This window comes from Trypanosoma brucei (assembly GCF_000002445.2).
Source record: "Trypanosoma brucei brucei TREU927 chromosome 11 chr11_scaffold01 genomic scaffold, whole genome shotgun sequence".
Lineage (NCBI taxonomy): Eukaryota > Euglenozoa > Kinetoplastea > Trypanosomatida > Trypanosomatidae > Trypanosoma > Trypanosoma brucei.
Window position 1 is genome coordinate 4,084,283 of NT_165288.1, and position 15,714 is coordinate 4,099,996.

A 15,714-nucleotide genomic window follows, 5' to 3' on the forward strand; every position below is an offset into this window, starting at 1 on the left:
AAAGCAAGAGCACGAGTCAAAAATAGCAGAAAGGGTAGATTGAAATGAGATGCGTCCACAATAGTGGGGCATACAAAGATGTTCGTTAACAAAGACATTTGTGCGAGGGCTAGCACACTTTCAACTCACAAGCCTCATATGCCATAGGTACAGGCGTGAAACTCTGAATGTTTCGCTTCTTTCGAAGTTGTTTATACTGGAGAGTTGCGCGGAGTTAATGAACTAGGGAAACTGTCCTCTTCAACTTCCCTTGCGTATGAACGGCTACCCCGTCGAGGCCGCAAGCATTCATACACAGTCGGTAAGGTGCACAAAGATGATCTGTCTTCGCCGCTTCGTATCATCATTCTCACAACATCGTCAAATTCAGCGATTAGGGCGTAATCTTCCTTTTTCAAAGGAGCATCCATCCCGCATATGACTGAGACACGAACGGCAAATGCTCGCAGGACAGCCTCACAAAGGTCCACAACAATTGTTTCTTTTCGTCCGCCCCATCCAGGGCGCCTCCTAGCATGGTCTAGCAGTTGCACAACGTGCTGGGTTGATTTCAGGATCTCTTCAACTTCACCCCGAAACGATACGAACGCGGTAAGCCGAAATGACCACTGCAGTAGCGCTCGAAGGAGAAGGTGACGCACAAACGCGTCCCCACCACTCGCAGGGCTGTGCGGCTCACCATCTAGCTGCAGCGCGCACAGCGGAATAGCACGAAAGGCAGCGTATGCTTTGTGGACACCCCTAACTTCAGGCTCCTTCTCTTGAGCCACGTCGGCACACATCCAGAGGCGTAGGAACGCCGCGTACGTGACCGACGGAACCGAGGAGGAAGGAGGGAACACATTACATTGTTCGGCCCGTGCAAGTAGCATGCCTACGTCAACTGAATTGGCCTTCAACACAGTGCTTGGCCGGATGTATAATAGCCGCGCAAGCAGCATTACGACATTTTCCGCCTTGGCCTCCTTACTAAACAGCGGTAATACATGCAAAAACGCATGGCGTGCAGAGCGGAAACGGTTTTCTTCATTGCTCACAGCACAGTGGCAGCTGAGCAAAGCGACCCAGATCAGAGGCAAAAGCTGTAACCGACGCTGCTGAGGGAAACAGTGGTTATCGTGCACACCAGAACACGCTGTACCAGCCGCACTTCCGGGGAAGCACAATGTTGAGACGGCCAGTCCGCCATTGACCTCCTCCCCAAACCACCGGTTACACCCCTCGGGTGACTTGACGTACGATAACAACTGTTTGTCTTCTCGAGGCATCCCGGCATGCGCGAGGATCTTGCACACAAGCTTAACATAGGTGGAAAATAGGCCGCGAAACGGAGCGTGCAACCGCCGCATGTCAAACAGGGGTTCAGTGTGATCAAGAAGTCCCCAGTAACACACACCTTGGCTGTAATGCACCGCTGCCCAGTGAAGCGAATTCCACATGTCACTTCCTTGAGATGCCAACCTTTTGTTTGCTGCCATCAGGGTACCGGATGCGGAGGCTGTGGATAAACTTTTCAGTATTTCTTCCACATTTTTCGATACAAATATGCTGCAGGAAATAACAGCACCTATGAGGTCTTCACAATACTTGTCCGCAGTTTGATATAATGCAGTGAGATGCAAAAGCACGGATGCATAAAATATGTACTCCACTATGCGACTTAAATCTTCCACCGATAGCGTACCGGTGTTCTCCCCCCAACGCTGCCGCTCAACGCGGAAGGATGTAAGCATATGATGGCAGTGATACGCAGCATACCTGGCTGCATCCTCTTGACGCTGAGATACGCCCTCGCCATCGTGTGAATGATGTTGGAGTTGTTCCTCACTGACACAATCCTCGGTCTCCACCATGGAGGCGTTGTGTCTCCCCGTCGAATCTATAAGACGCAAAGCCCTCCTGAGTGGTAGACGGTAGTGAGGAATATTAGTCCCTTGATGCTGTCCCAGACTCCGGTTGGTGCCGCGAACTAAATGTGCACACCGGGCTTGGATGAAAGTGGCTCCTGTCATTCTAGTAGCTCGTAACAGCGTAGCTCCCCCCGCGCAAGCAGAACAGTGCTTCATATAGGATTTGGTTTATGCAACTGCTGCCATCAAAAAAAGTCTTTATACAAGCAACGAATAACTACGAAGACCTATGATGCCTATCAGCGTGACACTCAATTACAGACAAACATCCACTGACGAAGGGCACGAAGATAATCAATATGTCAAGCAGCAACAAACCATACACAAAAACATTTGAGAGTTTCATTTGACACTCAAGCAGTTGAGGACACCCTATGTAAGGGTTAGGTTAAAATAACGTTTTGGGCGCCATCCTGTGCAGCAGTTGCGTTGTTGTTTTTTGACCCGCCCTGCCCTTCTTCTCCCTCTTCTTCTCAACACACACAGGGGTCGCTTAGTTTTAACCGCCTTAAGCTTTTCTCCAAGTTTGCATCACTGCTGAGCAGATTCTTCACGCAGGTAGGTGCTTCGCACACACTGCCCTGCCTTTTATGAACTCGTGCTATCATCGTCATTTCCATCCTCATCCTCATCCTCACTCTCCTCTCGTTTATCAGATATTTTGTGGATGACACAGTAATACGCCGGCCCCCGACCATTATCTCGGTCAGGTAGTACAATGTGTCCAAACTCTGTCTTCTCGCCAATGGGTACTGGGGGATGCATTAGCTCCACCTGACAGCGCGTTCGTTTTAATGCCTCACGGACAACTTCATCGTTTTCTAGCGGTGAAATGGAACACGTAGTGTACACAATACGCCCCCCAGGTCGACATGTCTCGATAGATCGAAGAAGTAACCCCCGCTGAGTGTGGCTTAGCTCCACACAAGCTTGTAGGGACCAGTGCAGTGGACTAACTGCATGCTTGCCACTGTGCTGGAGCAGTTGTCGTTCTCCCGTGCATGGGGCGTCAACGAGAACGCGGTGGTAAGTCGATGGGTCGTGCCAAGTTTCTGGTTTGCGCTGTGTAACAGTTACAGGGACGTAATTGCTAGGCACGTACTCCTTGATGTTGCGGCGCAAACGGGCACAGCGGTCACCGCGCTGCTCATTGGCGGTTAATGAAGCACTATTAGATAGGAACTGGGAAATTGCTATGGATTTACCGCCCACTCCCGCACAGAGATCAAGAACAAGGTCAAATTGTTGTACGCCTAGTAGCTCTACAGCCAGTGCAGTTGTGTAATCTAAGGGATAGTGCGCCTTTACATTGAATTCATCAATGGCCGGTGGGGGCATCTCACCACTTCCCAGTGGGCTAAACAACTGAAGAAGCAAGGCGTCGTCAACGCGCTTCACGTCCCCCATAGCACTTTCAAAGGGGAGCTTAACAAATTTGTTCCAGAGAACAGACCTGTCGCAAGCCGGTGCGCACAGTGCCTTGCGGAGCGCTGCCCAGCGTTCCCCGTAATGACTGCCGTAAAAGTCCTCAAATGTTTCGCTCTTCCGCAGTCCGTTGGTGTTACTTCTTCGGTTCCCTTTCCTTCTCGAGTGCATTTTCTGGTTGCCTACCTTTGTCTCTTCTTAGTCACCCAATACAACTCCTGCTCGGGCCCTTTCCGAAAATTGCCTTTTGATACTGGTGAAATGATGTTGTCCCCAGCAGTATCGCCAACGGAAGGTCCTCACTACCTCAGGCTGTGAGGTCAGCTGTGCAGACGAGTTGTGGTGGACTTTTACCAAACCTGTTTGCACAAGCGAGTGGGGCGCCGATAGTATGTGGAGACAAAATAGGTGGTGGGACGGATACACAGTAGAATAGCTTACAGCTCACCTCACGTAAAGGAAAAAGAGTAAATCAGCGTTAGATGGAAAAGGGGGCCCTGAAGTGTTGATTCGCTCAGGTATTTTCTTTTTACGACCACTGCTGGTACCCCCCCCCCCAAATAGTCACTACCAGTGAATCTTTTGCCGTCTGCTCCGCCGGTTTGCATCGTGCTTCCAGGAACAGAACCCTCCGCTCCTGCGCCCTTTCCCCCCGTCCAACCTCTCTTCCCCCCCTCGCCGGTTTATTAACTCAGAGAGGATGTAGAGAGCTAGTAGCCACCCATTCACAACATTCACCGCCCAACAACCGTTTTAATCACGATGCATCTTCCCCGTTACCTGTCGAAGGAGTAATACTCCCATCGCCAAGACCCACCACTTCTTGCAAATTAGAATAGGGTGGAGGCGTGTACCGTATCGCCATATAGTTGTCTCCGCGCAGCGGTTTCTGCAGTTGGTCAATCATGGAAGCCTTCATCCATGCACATCCAGTAGCAGGATCCGCTAACTGCGCCCATGCACGATCAATAGGGTCCGGCGACTGCCGAAGGAGCCGTGCATCCCAGTTTCTCATGTACTGCAACGGGACCACCTGTGGCCCCTCGACGCGAATGTCCGAGGGGACTTCCGCTACAAAATAGCGTACAGGAACGCGCCAGTAGTATTGTGGAACAGTCTGATACAGATGGCCGGTGGGGTATACATTTGAAGCATCTACGGTAATGCCCGTTTCTTCCCACAGTGTACGTATAGCCGCCTCTTTGTAGCGCTCGTAGAGCAACGTCCACTTTCCTGGGAGTTTTAGGGAAATAGGAGGAATGTCGGGAGGCCGTAGTTCACGGTTTATCCTGCGTAACATTAGCCACTCGACCTCACTTGAGTTCGCCAGCCGCCTAAAGATGCCCAGCCGTACGTATACAGGGTCTTGCTGTATAGCCGCCTCCATGAGCTTGTGACAGTTGAAAATGCCACGCTCCGAGCCAAAAAGGTAAACCGTAATATCCACATCATCCGCCGTCTCGTATGCCCCCCACTGCGTGCCATCTCCTTCGTCGCTTCCACTGCCTTTTACAGCATTCTCAGAAAGCCTCTCTGGGTATGTGGGTTCCAATTCAATATGTACCCCAGTGCGATACTTCAGCTCGGCAGCCCATTCCCTCATCGGTCCTGACACCTTACGAGCGAGTGCTGCCTTCGTCTGCCACTTGTACACAAATGAATTGGTGAGGAGATCAAAGCGTGCTGGTGGATGCGATAATTTCTCCAGTTGAATGGTGCTCGTGTCACCTGCCGTCCCGTCACCCGACGAATGGGGCTGCTGCAGGTGTACGTCGAAGGGTAGTGCGTGCCCCTCCGTATCAAGCGCTGAAGCAAGCTCCCCCCGAAGCGCGTCATCATCGCTGATGAAGGCGCTGCTATCGATGGATTTGTTGTCACCAGATATGAAGCGACGCCCAACCGCCACACAAGGACGTGCAAGGGTGAAAAATAATTGCTTGCGCATGCGAAAATCCGCTAGTTACTCCCCGATACGCAACTGCTGCCGCACGTCGTGGGGTTATATTTGCCACTTGTCGTTCACAACACCACTCCCTTCTGATGTGTTCTCAGATTTTATTTACTTTTTACCTTCGAATAACCAAACTGATGCGGTAACACTTCTATTGTGGCAGTGCAAACTTATGTCACTCCACGTTAGTCAAACGTCGCCCTATGAAATGCGATGTGCTAATGAACTGTTCTCCCTTTGCTCCTGATCACAGCGGTCCTTTTGTTTCCAAAACGGCTTCGACTTGAAGAAAAAACTCGATAGGCTTCCTCTGCCAGCACTTCCTTCCGTCACCGGGGCCGCGCTTTCAAACTCTCTAAAGCGAGATGAGGCAATATATAATCGGATATAGAAGGTGTCGGGAGACAGAAGAAAAAAAAACAGGGGTATCGCGCACAAGCGGGTAAACGCTAGGAATTGCAGACATGTAGAAGCCAGAAAGCAGGGTTTTGATTAGTGAGGTTGTGAAAGGGCACCAAGTCAAGGAAATTTGACTAAATGCAGCCACAAGATTCTTGTTTCCCTTCTGCATAAAATACAGTAGATTAATGTGAATAAATGAGATACCTCCCTTCCCCTTTTCTTCACCGTGGTAAGGAACGTTCCCCTCTCCCCCCCCAACCTAGACAATAGTGAGTAGCGCCGTGTCACGTGCCTTCTCCAAATGCCTACGAAGAAAGTCGCGCTTTAGCGGTGTAACGTTTCTACCAACATTCAGATTTAGTTCGTAGGGGTCCTCGATGCACCACTGATAGTGGACCTTTTCGCCGTTCATACGGGCAAAGTCTTCCGCGCTCTTTGTCCAATCCAATTCTTCCTTAGTTGTGATACCTGGCCGGTTCAATGAGATTACTTGTTTGTCCGAATCAAACTCATGAAGGAAAAAATGCAGAAAATCTAGCACCTGTGTTCCCAGCTCTAATCCCTCGTCTGCCGGTTCCTCCAGCGGGAGATGGGGTGGCAAAGGTTCAACGCGGGAAACATCGATAGTGGAAGGAGGCACAAACTGGAGGTGATTCCGCTGCAGTAGATAGTAAACTACCATTAAGTTGAAACCATAGGAAGTTATGCTTCCACCAATGACAGATGCGTTAAGTCCTGTTTGTTTACTCCACCGCTTGATGCTCATGCTCAACCAGCGACACGGTGGATTTTGCTCAAAATAAGCGCGAAGTAAGGCGCTATTTCGTACTCCATTGCGCCTGTACGCAGTGATGTCGAAATCCACAGCACCACCACCCTTAACACGCACAACAGGCACACGCGTTCGCCGGACCTCTTCCACATTCCACGACAGATGCTTCTGCCTTATCACACGCGCTAATTTAGCCAGGATGTCAGCCTGCAACCCCTTAGCTACCTGAGTGGCTGCATCCCCACCTTTCCCATCCTCCACATCCGTTTTATTGAGCACAACAAAGTCCACATCGCTTCCCTTCTCGTGCACACCGTACACAACAGTGGAACCGAATGTATAAAGCCGCATCAGTGGGTCGACAGCGGCAACGCAGTCCAGCACGAGGCGGTATGTTGCGTCCACATGCCGAGTGTGTAAATCTTTCGAGACGAACTGTTTGAAGGAATTCACAAGACTTCGGCCGACCACTGCTGGTGATGGTGGCATTTGACGTTGGCACTTTCACTCAACAGCGGGTTGGCGTACCAGCTCCTTCACTTGAAATTGATAATGAACGACCTCAGCTCAGAAGCGAGGGGAAGCAAAAGGAGCAAAACTGCGAAAGGAAGGTGAAAGATCAGGGTCAGCAATAACAACATGACATATTGAGACGGAGCACGAATAATGAGCCACCAAAGGACATAAGACGAAGCAGCCTTCATTCCAGGTGAAAATATGAAATACCTAAAGCAATGTGTATGGATTTGGGGAGGGGTCACCCACACAGAAAGTTATTTCAAGTTCAGAAAATAAAAATGAGAAAAAATAGCTAAAAAAGGAAAGGAAATAATAACAAACCAAAAATGAAATCAAATTTATAGGCCCAACGACCGTAATAGCAGTTAAACTACAAAAAAGTAAAGGCCTCTCTGTGCGGTAGTGCCTCTATCCACAAGAGACAAGAAGAACAACCACAACCCGTAGAAGGATCCGGTGTGAATTATAGTGCAAAGGTTGGGGTACTACTATTCTAGGTCTCCGGCCTTTCAACCTCCGAAATGGTCACCAACATATCCGTCAACTTTTCAGTGACACTCTGTGTTAACTGCTCTTCGAGTTGCTGCATTGCTGTTACCATTCTTTGAACGGTCTCCCGACTGCCCACCTGATAGCGCACTACAACTGAGTTAATGTCCTTCACGTAATTACGCATGTGACGCATATGCTGCACCAACTGCCCCTGGTGAGAAGGCGGTTGATGTAACGGTGCATGGGGTTTGTAACATGGACTCGGCGAACCCGGAACGGTCGACCTCGACCCCCACACCTCAACCTTCTTCTGTTCAAGTTTCTGAAAAGGGCAAGCCACAATATCCGTATTGGGGGAAACACGGTTGTTGGGTGGGGCAGACTCACATTCCTTATTCGCTTCTCGTATTTCCTCATATTCTTCCTTATCCCCTTCACCTCTTCCTTCCCCGCCAGTCAGTGTGTTGTCATCGGACTCCTCCTCCGCGCAGTCACCATCGGCAGTAAACGTAACGCTTGGGGTGCTGAAGAGTCGGTGAGGAGCACCCGCCCCCAGTGGCCGGGGTGGGGGAGAGTGTGGCTCACAAGGATGCTCGGGGAGGAGCCGTGGCGGGGAATATCGCCGAGTTGGCAGACTTTGAGGGTTGGCGGTGGGGGGACGCGGGGGACCACCGTCAGCCCCGGCGTTCGGCCGACAAAGCGGGGAGTGTGGCGAGGTGCCTAACCTTACCGCATTCTCTGCATGGCGTCGCGACGACTTTTTCTGTGGTACAGGTGATGGACATCGAGCAAGTAGGTGACCCAGACGCTCCGCGTTCAGCTTGATGATGGACTCTGTGCGCGACAGGAGGCGTGCAGCAGCACGGCTAGCAGTCTGCGAAACAGAACTGACATGAACATCGAGACCGATAACACGTTCCGCTCGTTCCAACCCTCTTACAAGGAAAGCAGCAACAACATCATCCATGTGCTGCACGTCCAATACTACATGTACGCCGTTATGTTGTCGGATGCACGGTGACGGTGGCCCTGCGGCCCTTGCGTTCAGGAGAGCTGGAGAGCACAGTCTCTGGTATATAGGGTTACAGCACATGTCCATGTCGTTGGCCCGTTGTGCCTCACAGGCTTTGAGTGCAAAACGCCCATTTTCCCTCTCCGGTGCCCCTGATGGTGACGGCTGAGCCACGCGTTGGGCATGCGAGTACTCTTCACCGTTGGGAACTCTGCATCGCGCGTCAGTAGATGGCCTGGAGGGTCTGTAGGAAAGTGTGAAGTGAGCCAGGGCCGACATCAACACCTTAGACTGTAAGACACTGATGCCACCAACCAACCGAAGATACTGAAGGCCTCGACAGCGTGACGCACCGAGTAATACGACCTTAAGTGATTCCGGTGGGATGTATTGTGTGTGAAGAGTAACTGTAGTGAGTGAAGTGTTTGACTCAAGCATAGGTTTCAGCCACTGCGCCACAGGTAACGACACGGCACCCTGTGGCGTACTTCCTAGTGTTACTCTGGAGATCTTATTGTGAAAAAGCGCCATAACAACCGCATGAATCATCGCCGTCAGGCCCACTGCACAGACCTTGGTACCTAACACCGTAGTACAAAGTACAGAAATATATATATTTCTTTACGTATAGCGTGCGTTGAACCCTTGTAACTTGTTGGGGTGTGTGGGGTCTCAGTATCGCCTCCTGGAGTGCGCTGGGTGAGGAAGATAGTACCAAATTACAAAAAGAGGACGGAAAGATTACGGGATACAGGCAAAAGCGGCAAGAGGCTGAGAACACCAAATGCCCAGGATACTAACAGCGGGTATATACACCATAAAAATCAGACGCTGCTGGGGATAAAGGAGACCACTTGCAAAAAGAAAGGGGAAGGGATGTGCTTTAGGAACTAGATTCGTCATTGAAAAACAATAAAGAAAAACACTAAAGAAAACCACTGGGTGCAAGTGAATGGTGCCACAACTGGGCCAACGTACAAGTGCACCAGCGCCAGTGGTAGTTCTTGAGGGCACAACCCGCGCACGTTCTATACTCAGCGAGGCGCGTACAAGTACTACAAAGGAGCGTGAAGATTGACGCTTATTCCCAGGCATATATACATATATATATATATATATATATATATGATATATGATATATCTCCTCCCGTGCTTATTCGTAGAGGTATTATGTTGAAAACTTTTGCGGGTCGGATACCTTTGTCGTGACGTCATGCGACACTTGCATAAGCTCCTCTCCAATGCCTGTCAACCGTTTGCTTTGCGCTGTGTGTGCGTCAAGGACCCTAATAAATACAAAGTGATGATACAAGGAAAAGCTTGTCACCACTCCAGCAGCAAATCCGGCGATTTTGATCCTGAGCATTTGGCTGAACAAAACTACTGCTGATTCTTTAGGCGAAACGCAGCAGACACCAAAATATATATATATATTCACACATACTTCGGGTGTATACAAATGCACCAAATATATGATGGGAGAAAAGTGAGATGTCACAAGGAAAGAGAAAAAAGCTGGTGAAGAGCTGAAGTGGAGGCAACGATGCATTCTTGCATCACAAAGATTCGCGTATGGTTGGCTGGAAATAAAACAAATACATGTGGAGGAGGGGGAGTGAACCGCTAGGAGGAGGGCGAACAGTGACGGAAAGTGTGGAAGAAAACTAATAATATTAATAACAATAATGGTAACAATAGAACCTTTTCCCGTGCACCACGCACTTTCTGATTTGCTGGCGATGCGCCCACCACTGATATATGCAAGCAGTCAGTTGCACAACACAACAATAACATCGCGCATTGGCGAGATCGTCAATCCCTCCTCGCATTCGCTACAGTTGTTTCATTTTTACTTTTATTTCTCTCACAGAGCATATCATAAAAGCAAAGTCTCTCCACATGCATCTGGATCAATTCAACACCCCTCGCTAGACGAAGCCAACCGGTGCAAAAACAATTTAATGTAGACAAAACGAAGTAAAAAAAAAAGGAAAAGGTGCTCGCGCGTCTTCCTACACGCCATCTTCATTTGGTGTCTGTTTTGTTCCCACTGAACATGACATCACATCCCCCGAGGTTCGACGACTCGAGTTGCATGATACCACTTCATCGGAGATTTTTTCCCCACGCCCTTCTTTTTTTTGCTCATAACCTCCTTCCAAACCCCAGTGTGCGGCTGGACTAAACGCAATCATATGCCCAAACATCCCCTCCTCCCTCTTTATCACCACCGAAGACGACATTCTTCACGTGTTGGTAAGTGAGAGTTCTCTCGCCAGTATCTTCATTTTGCATCAAGGCAAGAACGCGCGCAGTAGAGTGGATTATTCTCAGTTGGAAAGGCGTACGGTGATATGATTCTCCCCATCCACAGAAAATGGCAAGTCATTCAGCGAGAGAGGGTCAAGTAATTGGCGATCTTCAAAAAAGAGAGTTGTGCGCTCATACGGCAAACCATCCACATCCTCCAATTGTGCCTTCAGGTACGACACCGTCTGTCCCATAAAATGTTCCCGGTGCTGTACGGAGCCATCTGGTAGGTGGAAGACAAGTTTCAGTAATTCACCGGCCAGTTCGCGCTCTTCGCCTGTGAGCTGATCAATCTGCGGTCTCTTCGGCTTTGGCTTGCCGTTTGCAGCTTCCTCAGCGTCGTCCACTGGGCCCTTCGGCGTTGCCTCCCACTCATCCGCAGAGTCACTGAAATCGGCTACCTCACTCATCGGAAGGAAAATATATTTTTTTTCTCCACTGAAACCCTTTTTTCTCCCTTATCAAGCTAATAGCTTACATTGCAGTGTAACACCATATATGATTTTCGGATGTAGGAAAAAAAGGGATAAGTGTGATTCACTTGAAGGCGAGAGTGAAGGGAGTGGATTGAAACCTTGGAATGACATGAGCACTCCCAGCAAGATACGGTAAAAAATTAAAAGGCGGGGGCTCTCCTGCTAGGAGTAGTGCGCGAAAGTCTGCCAAACAGCTCGATCTCGCTCAGTATAAACAAGCCTCCCTGCTCTCTCCCAACGCGAGATATGACAAAACTTGACACCAAACGATTAGTCACGAGCGGGGAGCCTTGTCGTTGGCAAGGGACCAGCACACGTGAGATGCCTCTCCACAATGACAAACCAAAAACTTCCCTCCCCCACAATTTGTTACAATTTGATCATTTCCACGACTTGCGTAAGCATAACCTCTACAGAATCTCTGAAACCTAGCAATGTGACGTTACTGGGGTCCCGTGACTTGGACACATATATCCAAAGCGGCCCGGAATTGGGCTTAGGTGGTTCAGAGTGCGTTGCGGATTCTGTGGACCCTTTCATGTCTTCCATTGCCTCACTGCCGGAGGTTCCGCCAGAACTGCCATTTGCTAACTGTTTCCACAGCCATGCCAACAGCACGCCATTTTGAAGGGCAGTCTCTTCCTCATTGGATTCATCCTTGACAGTAAGCCCCATCTTTTCCATAACTATCTTCCTGTAGGTGAACATGGATGCAAGCTTAAGCCACAGTGCCACAGCATCGCCACAGCGACCCTTACTCATTTGGACTGCCTTCATTGCTTGCTCCAGTGCTTTTTCATGCCTTCCTGCTGCGTGGTACAACTTTGCAACCGATGAAAACACAAGGGGGTCACGTACGCGCCAGTGTTGCACTGCCTGAGCAGCTGCACGCCCTCGCGTCGCGGGGTTTTCCAAGTCAATGGAAAGTGCCACGAGTTCCCCCACCGAAACCGTAAAGCAGCCGTCAACCTTAGGAAGTTGCTGAAGCACCTCCTTCACGGTTTCAAGGGCCGTCTCGCTACCGGCATGCCGCAATTCAACATGACATCTCGCCAGCCCAAAAGTCGCACGCACCTCAGCCCGTTTTGTGCTGCCATTGTGATGAAGATGTTGGCACCCTTTTTCGCACACGACAAGCCCCTCCAGGAGTAGGGCTCTAGCGGCCCCGGCGTCACTAAACAAATTGGACTCTAGCTTCACTGCCGCGTAGCACCATATGGTAGGGGAGAGTCGGCAGTGCTCTGACGATAGTGCTTTACCGTATACCCTACGCAGTCCATTGATAGTGGGCGCAGTACTGGAACCGCGCGCCATAGCGTCCTCCAGCAGCTGCTGCGCTTTCATTCCTTCAGCCTCCAATCTCATAAGCCACAGCCGTTCAGACGTGGGAAAGTGAACAAGTGCTTCATCAAGCAGAGGCACGATGTCCTCACGATTACTGCGGCGGTGTACTGCCAACTTCACCCAGGCGATATCTGAGTCAGACGGATCTATGGCCGTCCCTTTCAGAAGGAGTTCCTCCGCCCCTTTGCGGCAGCCCATGGCCATTTTTGTCTTCGCCGCAGCTGTAAAAAGAAGCGCATTCACCGGATACCGCGTGATGGCGAGCATCAAAACACGGTGTGCCCCGTCGTAGAAGTGATGGTCATAAAAAACCTTTGCAACAGAAAGCATCACATCGATTGTGTTGAACGCGGGAGCACGGAACAACGTATATAGTAGTACCGATACAAGCGGCAACGGAAGACACTGCGAAGCGGCGGTGGCTGAGGTTGAACAGGTTGGCGGCGCTGCCTGGATGGTAGCCACTGGCCTTCCCAACTCCTCTTCTTCTTCCTCCTCCTTTATCCCTTCCTTTTTCATGCCGTCTTCTACTCTGCTCGTGTATGACACGGTAGTCGAAGAAATGTACCTCGTCACAGCAGAAACCGCAGTCTCTAGTGATGTGAAGGGTGCTGAGCGGAGAGCAAATCCTATAATTTGCACGTCCTTCTCTGTCACTGCTTCATTTGTCCCTTTTACTGCGGCATCACGGCCAATGAGCATTGTGGCCCATGCGGCACAGAGGACATCATGTGCCCTCCACATATCAGGAACAAGGGCCGCCAAATCCTCAAGCCATGTAACCGGGATAGTAAGAGTTGCCGCTCCCGTATCACAAACGAAGTGCAAGAGCATGTACGCAGAAGTTAATATGTAACGCTCAGATACAGCCACTCGGGCTGCGTCAAGCCACTCGGTTCTCGATTTTTCTTCGTCCATTAGGAGAAAACGCTGAGCTGCCTGTCGCACCAGTGAGTGGATCTTCGCATTATGTAACTGCTCGTTGCCTCCCTCTTTTTCACTGCCTACCTGACCCCTGAGATGAAACTCCTCAAACTTCGCACCCTCAATAATGATTTTCATTGACGGATGCTCTGCAGCCGCGGCATTGAAAATAGCCTTCCCACGTTCGTAGTCCTCTAGCCGCGCCAACATTGCCCAAAGTGACGGAAGGGTAGGAGTAACCTCAAGTGCCTTACGAATAATTTTCCTCTGATCCCGCGGTGCAGTAACATAACCTAATATACGAAGCCAAAGACTTTCGCTTGCAGGACAGGCCATTACAGCTTTCTGCAACCAGTGGAGCTGTTCGTGTGGCGGTTGGTATTGCAGCAGTAAAAACCAAAGCTCTTCACACGTTTTGCATGCTGCTACAGCCTGCTCTAGCAGCTGTCGTTGGGCTGCTGGATCGTTAAGATGCTGGAGTTGCTCTTTCCAAATAAGTGGGCCTTTACTTCCGGTTAGTCTTGATCCTTCCACTAACGTTTGTTGAGCCTTCTTTGTCATACCCATTTCACGGAGTGCGCGAGAATGTGTAATCCACGTCGTTTGCTCCGATGAAGAGCCCATGTTAAGAATATTTTCCAGCGTCTGATTCGCTGCGAGGGCTCTGCCACGCAATAGATCACTTGCTGTCACCACGGCAGTTTCATCATCGAAAGCGTATCCGTCCACAACGTCCATATCTTCTGTACGCGCCTTGCGTTTCACCAGTGATTGATTGGAAGCACCACTTCCCACTGTTGCGATATCCTCCATCGAAAGCAAGAGTTTTGGTTTCTTACCCTCACGAGATGTGGCTCCACCCTTCACATCCTCCCTCCTACGCTTGTGACGGCGCTCCTCGAGACGATCAAGCGCATCAAGCATGGCACTCTGCTCACCACCTAACGCCAACAGCGGGGCAGAGACGCCCGTCGTCGCACTTAACTCTGCTGAAGTGATGAATGCCTTTGCACCACGGCCGATACCATATTGGTATCCACGCGGTGGGAACGGCGATCGCCAATCATACTTGGCTAATACCTGCTCGTATTTATCCACCTTAGTGGAAAGGACAGGTGCCGCAGCGCTCATCCCTAATAACAGCACGCACTGGTACCACTACTTCGTGAACTGATTCTCACAAAGCGCTACCAAACCATGGAGAAAGGCGTGGTGAGGGGAAACAATGAAAAGGGACAACGCAGCGCATGTTCGCAATGGCAAGTAATTCCCACCCAATGAAGAGGAGCAAATACATAATAACAGTGACGATGACAATAATGATTTTTTTTGTTTTTATAAATTATAACGACCGCAGGCACCGGTAGCGTAAGCTACCAAAAAAAAAACGATAAAAGGAATGTTATTTTCCTCCCTTCCCATTCTCAAATGAAATGATGAGAAACTAAAAAGTAACCATCCCCTCCCCCCAGAGACCGACCCATGGGTTCTTACTGAGGTCGTAAGTCTTCCTCGTAGTCATCATCAAACATACTCCGCCGTTTGTCCAAAGATACACCACTGCGGTCTATCTTTTCCTCCAGCATCCTATTGAGCGCTAAACCTTGCCAGAACACATAACCAATCATAAGGACATACATCCAATAAAACACTCTAAAGTCGATTTTCTGCAGCGGTCCTTTCCACTGCGCGTACCGAATAAGAGACTCCCGCAACACATTGGTATCCACGTCGCGAAAATCCTCCGGGTTCACCTTTCCCTTATTGATACGTGCCTGACGTATGTAACGCCGCATTGCTCCGTAAGCTCCATGTGTGTACATGAAGAATTTGGGGCAGTCCATAACCAAGTAAACTGCATCACGCGCTGCGCAGTGCACTTTGTTACCTATTGGGTCCCATACGGTAAAAGTACGTACATCATGCTGTAGCGATGTGCCTACTCTTTTAACAAAATTTGTGATGCTTGTCGACATACCCCTAATTTGCTGGTTGTGTCTTTACGCTTGGTTTACCGTACCAGCCTCCCTGACCCCCTCCAGAAGCGACAATAACAGGACGGGTTCGCACAGTTTGCCCTTTTTGACTTTCAATTTTTCTGTAAGCGACGACGGTGAGGGTACTATCACTACTACGAAAGAGGAGGCAACGACAAAAAAAACATATGAAAGAGGTCG

General features: G+C 49.9%; 9 protein-coding genes across 9 annotated transcripts, besides 1 other annotated feature; all 9 read right to left on the minus strand.

Moving 5' to 3' along the window:
- Nucleotides 1-191: 191 nt before the first annotated feature.
- On the minus strand, nt 192-2,066 carry Tb11.01.7260 (hypothetical protein, conserved; the record flags this gene model as incomplete). The annotated part of the gene is made up of 1 exon (XM_824526.1): nt 192-2,066. One exon carries the CDS (start codon nt 2,064-2,066, stop codon nt 192-194), a length of 1,875 nt encoding a protein of 624 aa, XP_829619.1.
- Nucleotides 2,067-2,498: 432 nt separating this feature from the next.
- Tb11.01.7280 (hypothetical protein, conserved) lies at nt 2,499-3,506 on the minus strand (the record flags this gene model as incomplete). The annotated part of the gene is made up of 1 exon (XM_824527.1): nt 2,499-3,506. The coding sequence occupies one exon, from the start codon at nt 3,504-3,506 to the stop codon at nt 2,499-2,501; it is 1,008 nt and encodes a 335-aa protein (XP_829620.1).
- A 586-nt stretch (nt 3,507-4,092) lies between these two features.
- Nucleotides 4,093-5,280, minus strand: Tb11.01.7290 (NUDIX hydrolase; the record flags this gene model as incomplete). The annotated part of the gene is made up of 1 exon (XM_824528.1): nt 4,093-5,280. One exon carries the CDS (start codon nt 5,278-5,280, stop codon nt 4,093-4,095), a length of 1,188 nt encoding a protein of 395 aa, XP_829621.1.
- A 667-nt stretch (nt 5,281-5,947) lies between these two features.
- Tb11.01.7300 (poly(A) polymerase, putative) lies at nt 5,948-6,949 on the minus strand (the record flags this gene model as incomplete). The annotated part of the gene is made up of 1 exon (XM_824529.1): nt 5,948-6,949. The coding sequence occupies one exon, from the start codon at nt 6,947-6,949 to the stop codon at nt 5,948-5,950; it is 1,002 nt and encodes a 333-aa protein (XP_829622.1).
- A 523-nt stretch (nt 6,950-7,472) lies between these two features.
- Nucleotides 7,473-9,032, minus strand: Tb11.01.7310 (hypothetical protein, conserved; the record flags this gene model as incomplete). The annotated part of the gene is made up of 1 exon (XM_824530.1): nt 7,473-9,032. One exon carries the CDS (start codon nt 9,030-9,032, stop codon nt 7,473-7,475), a length of 1,560 nt encoding a protein of 519 aa, XP_829623.1.
- Nucleotides 9,033-9,224: 192 nt separating this feature from the next.
- Tb11.01.7320 (hypothetical protein) lies at nt 9,225-9,698 on the minus strand (the record flags this gene model as incomplete). The annotated part of the gene is made up of 1 exon (XM_824531.1): nt 9,225-9,698. One exon carries the CDS (start codon nt 9,696-9,698, stop codon nt 9,225-9,227), a length of 474 nt encoding a protein of 157 aa, XP_829624.1.
- Nucleotides 9,577-9,624: a microsatellite.
- A 1,115-nt stretch (nt 9,699-10,813) lies between the features above and the next one.
- On the minus strand, nt 10,814-11,203 carry Tb11.01.7325 (hypothetical protein, conserved; the record flags this gene model as incomplete). Its single annotated transcript, XM_824532.1, has 1 exon — nt 10,814-11,203. The coding sequence occupies one exon, from the start codon at nt 11,201-11,203 to the stop codon at nt 10,814-10,816; it is 390 nt and encodes a 129-aa protein (XP_829625.1).
- A 435-nt stretch (nt 11,204-11,638) lies between these two features.
- Nucleotides 11,639-14,668, minus strand: Tb11.01.7330 (hypothetical protein, conserved; the record flags this gene model as incomplete). Its single annotated transcript, XM_824533.1, has 1 exon — nt 11,639-14,668. The coding sequence occupies one exon, from the start codon at nt 14,666-14,668 to the stop codon at nt 11,639-11,641; it is 3,030 nt and encodes a 1,009-aa protein (XP_829626.1).
- Nucleotides 14,669-15,027: 359 nt separating this feature from the next.
- Tb11.01.7340 (hypothetical protein, conserved) lies at nt 15,028-15,513 on the minus strand (the record flags this gene model as incomplete). The annotated part of the gene is made up of 1 exon (XM_824534.1): nt 15,028-15,513. One exon carries the CDS (start codon nt 15,511-15,513, stop codon nt 15,028-15,030), a length of 486 nt encoding a protein of 161 aa, XP_829627.1.
- Between the last annotated feature and the right edge of the window lie 201 nt (nt 15,514-15,714).